Source organism: Mauremys reevesii, linkage group 1 (genome assembly GCF_016161935.1).
Source record: "Mauremys reevesii isolate NIE-2019 linkage group 1, ASM1616193v1, whole genome shotgun sequence".
NCBI classification, from domain to species: domain Eukaryota; kingdom Metazoa; phylum Chordata; order Testudines; family Geoemydidae; genus Mauremys; species Mauremys reevesii.
In genome coordinates, this window is record NC_052623.1 from 357,269,745 (window position 1) to 357,281,915 (window position 12,171).

The 12,171-nt window shown below is 44.3% G+C and overlaps 1 protein-coding gene across 1 annotated transcript; it reads right to left on the bottom strand.

Moving 5' to 3' along the window:
- Window positions 1–9,199: 9,199 nt before the first annotated feature.
- LOC120380578 (claw keratin-like) lies at window positions 9,200–10,265 on the bottom strand. Its single transcript, XM_039498401.1, has one exon. It carries the CDS (start codon window positions 10,254–10,256, stop codon window positions 9,762–9,764), a length of 495 nt encoding a protein of 164 aa, XP_039354335.1. The 5' UTR covers window positions 10,257–10,265; the 3' UTR covers window positions 9,200–9,761.
- Window positions 10,266–12,171: the final 1,906 nt, after the last annotated feature.

Sequence of the window (12,171 nt, forward strand, 5' to 3'; positions counted from 1 at the left end):
GGGCACTACCCAATGAACGGCTCATCTAAGTTTATAGCAACTGGACTGGGCTATTCTACTCCGCTTGATTTTTAAAAAATACCAAACTCAAAACTACATTTGAATGAATATGAAATAGCCCCAAGTTGTGTTGCCTTAAATCATGACCTGATTAAAGGTATGACACGAGACGTCTTGTCCTCCATTTTGTTTAAAGTGACTGTATGACTCAATGCAGAGGCGTCTAACCCCAACAACAATTTATTAATATTCAGAGAATACAACCCTTTGCATGTGTGAAACACCAGCAATTATTTGTGAGGTACTTTGAAATATTGATTTCAAAGCACGCTGAAGAAAGTCCAGTCTTAACACCCTTACTCTCTGTGGTTGATAGGCCTAGAAAAAGAAGCAACTTGAGGTGAAGGTCACACACACAGGGGTCAGTTGCAGAAACATAAATACAACCCAATACTTCTGACTCCTCCTAGCACAGGCTGAGCTCTAGGTTGATCCCTGTTATGCTGTGTTACAAGACAAGGTTAGTAACATATCTGGTTACAAAATGGTTGCATCCTTGGATCTAAGCGTCAACAATAAAAAACTGGCTAATGTTCTGATCCACTATAACTGTGGCTTCTTTATACCTGAGGATAATGCTTCTCCAAAGGAATTACAGGTCTGTCAATTTGCCAAGAGTGCAGTAGCATTGAGACTATCAAGTTGGAATTCAAGCTTAAAAAACTCGTTTTAAGTTATAGCTCCCACGGCAATGAAGTCACCAAGTGCATTGTGTGCACTACTTTTTCTCTCTTTGGAATCGAATCTCTCTAATGGGTCACAGTAACCCAATGGTAATGAATTCCTCCAGGTTTGTGAAACGAAGTACAGGGTAGGTTATCGCTATAAAATTGCCTTCTTTATACATGAGGATAATAAAGGTCCAAAGGAATTACACGTGTGTATATTTCAAGATTGTTCATGTTTAATGTAGGAATAAAAATCTCAATATAGAATTAAAATGGGAAAAATTTTGGTACAAGAGAATTTAATCCTGCTCAAGTGTAAAAACCCACCACTGAGACAACACTTTCAAATAAAGGGAGTTAAGGTGCATTGCAAGACTCTCAATGGTTGATCATTGTTCACACTTAGGCCTGGTCTACACTAGGGGGGATTCGATCTAAGGTACGCAACTTCAGCTACGCGAATAGCGTAGCTCAAGTCGAAGTACCTTAGTTCGAAGTACTTACCCGTCCTCACGGCGCAGGATTGAAGTCTGCGGCTCCCCCGTCGACTCCACCACCGCCGTTCGCGGTGGTGGAGATCCAGAGTCGATGGGAGCGTGTTCGGAGTTCGATATATCGCGTCTAGATGAGATGCGATATATCGAACTCCGAGAAATCAATTGCTACCCGCCGATATGGCGGGTAGTGAAGCCGTACCCTTAGAAGAGAAGATGTTTCACCCAAAAGTTCCCACCAAGATCATCAAAACAAAATTAAACGTATTCCAGAATGAGCCTCTCTCAGAGTTACTCTCAGGTTAGTGATGTATCTGGAAGCATCCAGTAGGGTTCAGGAGATACAGATTAGTGTTTGGCTTGAATAGTCCCAACAATTAAGGTTTATTTCTGACACTGCTAGTTGCTCCCTGTCTGACCTTCACCTGAATGTGCCTCCCTTTACCTCCGTGGCAAACAGGTATAATTGTAACTTTCAGGGTGGATTGTCTGAGGCTTCCTCCGATCTAAGCATTTCAAAGCACTTCACAAACACTCATCAGGTGTTATACAGCCAAAGAGATGAATTACTAAAGTAGTAATAACATTTTACTAGAATCAGATGTTCCAACACTGAGGACTTTGTCTGTAAAATGTCACTCCAAAGCTCAGTTTGTGATTCCCAGCCTTGGAAATTGGGGATCTTTGATTTTCGTTCCATGTAGCTTTGCATTTCCCTTTTGTATATATTTTGAAGTTTAAGGGTAGATACTGAACCAGTGTAAAAGGGAACAGTTCCATCAACTTCAAATTGAAGGAACGCACTTTATCTAGCCTGGTGGAGAGAAACCTTGTTTTAAATGTCTCACTCTATGCATACTCGGCACCTCTACCCCCGGCTCCTCAGATCCAACATATAGTGAAACCAATGGGAAATGTCAGGTACTGCCTCTACACCCATGAGCAGCCAGAGAACTGGGTCTTCTGAGAATCTTCAGCTAATAAAGTAAAGGAAGAAGCACAACACTAGCAGTTAAGGATTCCTTCTTCAACGATCAGAGAGCTGTGGGATGAGACTGCATTAATTGGAAGTCTGACCAGCCTAGTGCATCCTGCAAGAACCGTCTCTCACACAAAGCTTTTCAGCCAGACTTAGAATGATTTTTAAAGTGGAAAATACACCCCCACCAGGATTTCATCTAACCCGAGCAGCATTAAATGCCTTCCCTCAGTTGTAAGGCACAGAACGCCATTGAAGTCTGGGGAATTATACTGATGTCCACTGGCTCCGTATCTGCCTCTTGAGCTTTCTAAAGGAATGTTTGCTAAAGAAAGGGAAAGGCAAAGCTTTACTGAATGAAAATCAAATTCGGAGCCTGGGAATCATCCACTGACTATTGGCATGACATCAGAAACCTTACATGGATTTGTAAGGTTCATTTAATCCAGCGTTTCTCTAATGAGGCCACCAGTGGATTTTTTCACAGCTACGTCAGCCTCAAAATACAGGGAGCCTGGGACCCTGCTCTACACTGGTGAGTTCCCAACCCACCCTCCGCAGGACAGGCTCTCAGTGAAGAGCTGTGGGAGAAAGGGACAGGGAAACAAGTTTGTCAAAGGCCACCAAAAAAATTGTTGTGAGAACCCTTGAATCCTAATCCATGATTTGGGGTCATCTAATCCCACCAGAAAAAGATCTGCTATTAAAATAATAGAACCCTGTGCACACACACAACTTTAATGAGCCTAGAGTGCTTTGAAGTCCTTTAATCTGAGGGAGCCTCTGATCATTGAGCATAATATCACTCTGAGATCTGGTTTATGTGGAGTGAACAAGCACACTGAGGTGAAGGTTACACAGGTTGCAACTCGCAGAGTCAGTAATAAAACCTAGTTATAGTGATTACTCATCCCCATGCTCACCACTGCTCCTGAACTGCATTGGACAGTTCCCAGTCAATGCTTCTGAATATCCCACTGCAGCATCAGTAAAATCAGTAGAATGATCCCAGGAACGCAGCTGGCCCATAACATTTTCAGAGGAAAGGGAGCTGAAGGGTGTATTGTGCCCCTCACATTGTGTGGAGTCAGCGAGAAAATGATCCTCAAAAAGACAAAGGGAAAAAATCACATCCGTTTAAGGAGTTACTCAAAGTTTGATTTTTAACTACTTGGGCCTTCAGGAACAAAGGATCTCTCAAGTCCTCCAGGCTCAAAAAATTCAGGACTCAGGGGTCTTCTAATCCCTTTAATTTATTCTACTCTGTGAACTAGAGAACCCTATTCAAGTCGCTCTCTCCATAACCATTGAGATGATGTGCTAGGGATCCTTTTAATTTAGGACTGAATCTTGCACAGACACTCTGTGATTCTTAACAATGGGAAGGGTTTAGGGTTTTTTCAATGTTTTTCTCTTATTGAGTTGCAGGCGTTGGTTTCTTCATGGTTTATACGTTAAGGCCTGGATTTTCAGAGCAAGACATGTACAGTATGTGGCACACTACAGCCTGTTTATTTTAGTTGGAACTTGGGCATTCAAATCCCTGAGGAGCTCCAAAAAATCTCACCCTCAATTTTTGATTTAGGGTTTAGGAAGAAATTCCCTAAATTTCCTCCATAAAGGGTTAATTAATTGTTTTTCTGCTTTCTTCTGAAGCAGCCGCTGAGTGATACTCATTGAGACAACATACTGCATTAGATGGCCCGCTTGTCTCTTCCAGCATGGGAATTGCGACATTCTCATTTTCAGAAGTGAATCTAGGTGCAGATCCTCATCTGGTTTAATTTAGTGTAGCTGCAGTGAAACGACTGGATCAGAGCAGATTTACACCAGGGGAGGAGCTGGGGGGTTGTGTTTTGTTTTGATTTAAAAACCCATTTTTCTTTATTCATCAGCAAGTGTTGGTGACTCTCTGAGGTTTACAAACCAAAGCACTTGCCTTGTGATACTGGACTAATCTCGTGTGTCTGTTAGATGTCACGGGACTGTTGGCCACTTACTAAAGCTCAGCGTTTTGTTTTTTGTGGCCTTCTCCCAGTAGCAAAAGCAAGGTGAAGGACCAATGAGAAATCAGGATCTTGAGACTGACAGTCCCCAGGGGCAATGGGGAGAGCCCATACATGCAGGTCAGCCTGATTGACAGGGCAGGCAGGCCAATGAGGGAGTCAGAAGCCCGGGATCCCATCCTGAGTGTGAGCTGGAGCTGACTGAGCCAGCGGGAGGCCCAGCTAAGGCGAGAGCAGCAGCCAGAGCTGAGCTGAGCAGAGCCGCAGCAGCCTGACGGGCCAGAGGAGCAGCCCAGAGAGCAGAGCTGAGCTGGAGGCAGAGCCGCAGCCATGCTGGGGCAGAGTGGAGCTGGGGCAGAGTGGAGCTGGGGCTGGAGCCGTCCGGAGCCGGGTGCGGTGATCAGCTGGGGAGAGTGTGGGGGACCCTGGGCAGAGGGTCCAGCACAGGGAGACGCCACCAGCCAAGATGGGGATCATGACTCTGACGGAGGCCTGATGCTGAGAAGAAGGATCCTGCCACCTGGAGCCTGAGGGCGTGTGGGAATCGCCAGAGCAAGTGTCCAACCCGCAGCGTCCCTGCAGCACAGCCAGGGACTGGGCAGAAGAAACAGATTGTGAACTATCCTTACACTCGAGGGATGACTGTTTGTGATGTCCCTGAGCCCATGGAGTGACGTAACTTGTTCTTTTAACCTTTCCCATTTTTCCTTATTTATTTATTAGTTGCTGTTTAATAAATTTTTTTGCTTTGAACTATATGCAGTGCTCACTGGGTCAGAGAAGTATCCGGTGTGAAGAGAGCGCCCCGGTGTGAGGACACCCTACCCCTGTCCTAAGTGACCATGACAAGACTGTGGGTCGATAGTGGGACCATCCCCCACACACATAGAGGTTACATCCTAACAAGGAAACTGGCATTATTAACGTTATCCCAGCCATATTCTGTGGGATATATTTTTAATGGACTGGAAATCCCAAGTATTAAGAATAGAAATTTTAAATATTTATACTTCTTAGAGACAGGATAATTTTTGGGACAAAGAGAGTAACAAGGATTCAAAAGAGTTCATTAGGTCCCTCTTTCTTTCTTTCTTTCTTTCTTTCTTTCTTTCTTTCGTTCAAGACATCTTGCTTCACAAACATGTGGAGTGACATTCCTCAAAACATACACAACAGCTGCAACAAGCCAGATGTAAGGCAATGCCGTGACTCAGATCTTTCCCTCAGGAAAGCATAGTGGAATCCTTGGGTGCAGCTGACATTGGAGGTGCTGATGGGGGCACATGTGCGGATAGAGGCTTATAAAGTTATGGAGGATTATACTGTAACCCATGTCCCAGTGGTTATGGGAGATTATACTGTTAGGGAGGCCAATACGGTTAGGACAGGCTCCATGGTCACAGAGGCCCATATGGTTGTTGGGGACAACAGGGTTAGGGGGGATTGTGATGGGGTCATCGGGACCTAAATGGAAACTGTAAACCAGGTTACACCCAGCAGGCATATCCATGGGAACAGGAAGAAGCAGGAAATGAATGGCAAGATTCACATTCACGTCTGAGCACATAGGCCTGGCTTTGAGAAGCGTTGAGTACACAGACCTTTGTGTGAAATAATGAGAGAGCTGCATTTCATCAGCACCTCTGCAAATATTCCTCATGTTTGCCATGTTACCCTTGATTGGTTTTGTCTAATGCCTTCCTGGCTATGAGTTTCCTCTGTTATCACCCCAATGGGCCTGATTCTCAACTACACAATGGGTATTACACCACGCTGTAAAGTGGAAATGAATATGGACTGTTTCTTTCTGCCTTTTAGCTTTCTAACAGCAGCTGCATAATGGAGAAGCTACTTGAACTTCTGCCAGGGCCGGGATTGGCGGAAGGAATCGGAATGGCACAGAAAGGAGGCAGAGTTGGGGTGGGGACTTTGGGGGAAAGTTTGGGGAAGGGGTTGGAATAGGGGCAGGGCAGAGCTGGGTGGGAGCGCAGTAGAGGTGGAGTAGTGGCGGGACAGTGGGGGGTCAAGCACCCACCGGCGTAAGTAGAAGTCAGCACCTATGCTGAGATGGACTTACTGCATTTCTTCAAGTTTGGCATTGGTATAAACTCTTGTGCTTCAGGGTATCATCCGATACTGGATACAGATCTGATTGACAGGAGACAGAGGAAAAGTTCCTCTATGGGCAGGTGATCCCAGAACAACTGTGTTCTGCTGGATTTCTTGCACCTCACTGTGAAGCATCTGCTACTGACCGCTGTGGGAGAGGGGCCTGATCGTCTGTAGCAATGTTCTTCCATTCCAAGGAGGGGTCCATGGGTACGGTCTGATATTGAAGACTAGAGCTGTCTTGCGTTTACACAAACCCATAGCCAGATGGCTAAATCTTCTGTCCACACCTGAATATTGTATCATGTCCTTAAAGAGGCAGGATGGGCTGGATACATTTTTACTTTTGTGTTGTCAAATCAAAAATTACATTACAGGAAAATGTTCATCTTCTGGGAACTGAGAGCTACAAAAAAGTTGAAAAAAAATGGAGTGGGAAAAGTAATCTTTGTATCTGCAGTTCCTGCAATATCCAATCACGGTACATCCAGGGGATTTTATACAAGACTGGTAATATGGACTGCAGTGAGTTATAGTTACCTAAAAAAACAAGAGATTCTTGTATGGAATGAATGCTTTAGGCACGAATCTCATATCACACAATCTTCATATCACACATGAGATTCCTGACTCCTCAGATGACATTGGCATAGTATAATTTGTCTATATGGGCAGAATGGACTCAGTCTAGTGTGTTGGCAACATGCTTGCAAAATCAACTTTTGGTCATGTCATTAGACCAAGGAGTGGACATTGCTGCTGGCCAGGAGATAAACACATAAGGGCAAAGAATGAGAAGATTAATTTAACTGAGCTTTATTGGTGCAATGAAATCCAAAATCTCAGTATAAAGCTGAACTTTTTCTGCCCCATTGCCCTAGATTTTGTCAACTCATCTCCAGCATTGCAAAGTTGATGCAAAGGTGGTGTCAAATATAGGCACTAACTTTTCTTTTTGCCAGTGGGTTCTTTTGAACAGGAGCGGGGGGCAATTTTGGGAGTAGGCTATTTTTCAGCATATTTATACATTTCTTTCATATTCTAATTATTGAATATGTGTCTATCATTGGTATCTTTACTATTTTAATAATGATGACATTGTTATGAACTACATAATTACATTCTCATGAACTGCAGTATATTAAAATCATTGCAATCACCTACAAGCTTTCTTCACTAACATCTCAATTTAAAGACATTTCATCTCACTGTAGTTTTCTGGATGAAACTGTCAGCAATCTTATTTACATCTAGTTCCCGAGTATGATCTTGATGCACGTTAAGGACAGCTACTTACTCTGAAACTGTCCCATTGGTGACTAGAGATAATTTGTAAGTCTTCTAAAGCTGGTGAATGAGCGTTCCGCACTTCAGGATGATACAGGCACGGTGAGAATGATTTCTATAAATTTGCACTACTCTGGAAGCACTGCAATTGACCCCAAGATCTCTTTTTTGATGAGTAACAGATAATTTTAGACCCCATCATTTTGTGGGTACAGTTGGGATTATATTTTGCCATGTGCATTACTTTGCATTTAACATTGAATGTCATCTGCCATTTCATTACCAAGTCACCCAGTTTTGTGAGAGTTCTCGGCAGTCAGCTTTGGATTTAACTATCTTGAGTAATTTTGTATCATCTGAAAATTATGCCACCTCACTAGTTACCCTTTTTTCTAGATCATTTATGAATGTGTTTCTCCTTGTAAAGCCCCACGGAGTACAGCACTTTTTACTTCTCCCCATTGTTAAAATGGACCATTTATTCCAACCTTTGGTTTCCTGTCTTTTTACTGGATTGCCTGGCAGTGCTTTCAGAATCATCTAATGATCCTTTATTTAATTTAAGGGCAAACCTTTTATTATCTTAAGCACCCTGCCTCTGTTTATAAAGAAACTCCCTGCCCCAGTGGCAGAAGCTGAGAGCAGGACAGAACTTATTACAGTCCACAGTCAATCTCTGTCTAGGGCTAGGGACTGTGCTGCAATCACACTGCTGGTACAAAATACAGTGTGGGAGGGGGGGGATGCGAAGGGGAAGGGGTCCAAGAACCACTATGGGTCAGGTCCACTTTTTATGGGGCCCCATGAGACTCCACCCTCAGTCTTGGCCAGAAGCAGGAGCAGGGTCAGAGTAAGAACCACACAGGCAGCTGCGGAGAAACTTGGCCCCTCCATCTGCATGGGTTGGGGGTGTGGGAGCCGGGGATACAGGCTGGGGTCTGCTCTAGAACCCCCAACTCCGGCAGATGGCAGGGCAGGGCTCCCCGTCCTGGCTCCAGCTTTGGTTTGGCCAGGGGGGCAGAGCCTTGGGGGAAGAGGAGGGGCAGGAGTGGGCCCATGCAGCGGATGGGGCCTCGTGGTCCTCCCACTATTAGGAAGAATCCATCTCCCTTGGCCTACACTTAACATTGCATGAAGTATGTGATCTGGTGGCCACATTTCTTTTCCTAAATGAAAACCTGGGTTGCTGTCCTGCAAAAACTCCAAAGACTCTTAATGTAAACTGCATGACTGATCATCTTCAAACTAAAGGGAAAATGTACATTAACAGAAAATCTGTCTCTAAATCTTTGCAGAAAAAGACTCTAAATACCAAGAGCTCCCAAAATTACAACTGGAGAAGTGCCCGATGCTGCCAGCTCCACAAGGAGGAATTTTGTCCAACACGATTTTTAAGCAAGCAGGGAGGAACAAGGAGAACCAGAAGACTGATATTATGATGCAGCAGAGTTTTTAATGCAAATGAAATAGGCAGTACACAGTTACAGGAAGAAATACTACATAGGAGAAAGAATGTATTTCCACTGTTTCAAGAAGAGTTGCGACCAATCACACGCCTCAGTGGGTCACATTTCAGACAAGCTATTCTGGTTGCTTTGTTGCAGTTGCAGAGGTTGACAAACAAGTCCCCTTTGTAACCATTGTAAGTTCTTCGTTTTACCCCAGTCAGTTGAAAATGACACAAAACAAAATAGAAGCAGAGGACTACACAGCTTCTCCATTAGACATCTGCCCACAGCAAACATCAAAGTGAGGCACTAAAGGTACATACTGATGGAAATATATAGACCCTAATTCTCTTTTTCCCATTCTAAGGGGACTTAAGTGATAATAAACGTAAATGAGGCCTATCTTAAGACCCCTGTTTCCTTCATACTGTAGGGTCAGTGTAAACAGCCTGCGTGTGATTCAGAATGAGTCTATATGTGAAAAAGAGAATCAGCACACGGGTGGGAAAGCATTAGCAGAAAGAGTCACAAAGCGTAACATTAGAAAGGCAGCATGGTTATCAGCCCAAGGTGCTGAGCACACACAGCTCCCACTGAGTTCAGCTGGAGCCATGTTTGCCCAGCACTTCTGAAAGCCATGCCCAAAAGGTCAGGGGTGAATCTATATCTGGCTGTTCATTTCCTTTCATCCACAGATGTTCCTGCTGGGTTTAGTATGGCCCACAATATCCACCAAGATACCTACGGCCATATCCCCCATATCCCCATAATCCTCCGTAACCATAAAGGCCCGGGTAACCGCAGTGTCCCCCATAGCCCAATAATCCTCCATAACCATAAAGACCCGGGTAACTGCAGTATCCTCCATGGCCCAATAATCCCCCATAACCATAAAGGCCCCCATATCCACCTAATCTCCCTAAACCATACAATCCTCCATAACGGCCTCCATAGCCGTACAATCCTCCCAAACCAAATGAGCCTCCCAAACCAGCTCCAACCACAGGTGCTCCTACGGCTGCCACTTCACTCTGCTGAGGGAAATTGCTGAGAATTGGTCCAGGGAGGGTCACGACAACCGGTGAGGGGCTGATCACCACTTCGGAGTCAGGGCACTGCCTAACGCACGGCTCGTTGGCGCTGCCAGTGACTGGACTTGGTCGGGCCACCCCGCATTCTGGATAGTACAGGCTGGAGAAAGTCATCTTTCTGGGATGGAGGTAAACCTGAAACGCACAACAGGGACTACAGTAAAGAGTGTTGGTGGAAGAAAGGCTTAAAAGCTCAGTTACAATTGTAGTGAGGTCTGCATTGGCCCCAAGACAGAGAGGAGGATTGGACTTAGACTCTATGTATGTGACCAGGTATTTGTTCCTATTTTCTCTTTCTACGCCTCTTCTCCAATCGCAGTAAACTTCCCTCCCAACTGGCCCCTTTGAACCCCTCTCAATGACTTTGTCTGAAAAACAGCGACTGGAATAAGTGTAATTATTTCTATGCTGGACACATGGGATTCTGAGTCCATTTTAAACATTTCTCAAAGAGAATGCGGCTGGGATCAGGGTAATCGCATCCTTCCCCTTGAGGATTTAACCTCTGCATGCAAATTAGTTCAGTTTGGTATCACAGTGTGACTCTTTGGTTTTCCAAACCTTGGGAGTCACCAATACTTGCTGACACAAGAAACAGAAACTTTTCTTTTCTCCAAACAAACCACAACAGACAAACTCCTCAGGTGGGGTAAAATGGGTTCAGGTCCACTGACTTCCATGGAGTGACACTAAATTACACCATTTGATGAGAAGCACCTTCAATGGGTATTTCTCCGGAGAAGAACATAGGAATTCCTAGACTGGGTCACACCACTTGTCAGTTTAATACAGTCTCATGTCTCCAATAGTAAGGACCTACAGCTGCTTCAGAGTAAAGTAGAAGAACACAAAATGGGCCCTTTCTGGACTAACCTGAGAAAATTTCTTCCTAATCCAGCTAAGTGAAATATGGCTACAGTACTTTCTAAAGTTACTGAAAATATTTAAATGCCCTTATTCTTTGTCCAGTTATTAGATAATATGTTTCCCAATTGCACAATTTGCTCTTAAAGTTCCACTTTTAGCTTCAGATCATGATTCCACCATCTCCTGCAACTGAATAATGACACAAGATACTTATGGAAGAACACCCTGATCACTGATAAAAATCACAGTGAGTACATGCAAGATTCCACCTTAAATGAAAAGAGGCCCTACTGTGATATCTCTGGGGTTAAAAAGAGATTGAGTTGAATTGGACTTACCCAGTTCACCGAGGAGATGAAGTCCGGAGAAGTGTTTAGAAGAGCTCTGAGTTGTGAGCACTTATATACAGTTCCTAGGACTTCCTGGAGGATCTGCAATGCTGTTTTGGGAGGAGGTCCTAATTAGTTATATTGTTTTCCTCAGTGTTGGTGATTATTGGGCTAATCTCAGCCTCAGAGGGTGTGACATCCATGTTGCATTCTTCATTTGTCTTTCATCTTAAAATTGTTTAGGCCAACTGCATTTCTTGTGTCATTCCACTGACTTTATTGGTGCTGTAATGAGAATGAATGTCAAGGTGACTCTGAGCAGCATCAATAGCACAAGTGGGTATGATGAAAGGAATCCAGTTTGGTCCTTTCAATTCATGCTAGTAGTGATTCGGGGCATGGGGCAGTTCATTCTAAATATGGTAGGAAGCAGGGAGCCATTTTTCTCCATTCTCACCACCTCCATTCCCAACAGGTCTGATCCAATCCCCTTTGAAATCAATGGGAATCATTCCATTTCCTCCAGTATGTTTCCTGTCAGGCCTTTAAGTCTGAAATTCACCCTTTGGCAGGGGGACAGTACAATGCCTATGAACAATGTTAGTCCCATCTTAAACTTTCAAACTGGGTCTTAGCAGGGACTTAAGTGGAGCATGGGCCTTTGTGATGGTCCTCTGCCCAGGGGTGAATCTTACCCTATGGTGAGTAAAACATTGGACCGTCACTTGGGTCACCAATTCTGTCTCAAAGGGCTACCTAGAGCCGATTTGCTGATGGGTCAAGGGGAGGGATGGCGGAGAGGGAAAGGAAGCAGTGCTCTTTTACAGAAAGAT

What these genes read in the sequence shown, in the direction of transcription:
- LOC120380578 (XM_039498401.1), bottom strand. Translation starts at nt 10,256, where the DNA reads ATGACTTTCTCCAGCCTGTACTATCCAGAATGCGGGGTGGCCCGACCA.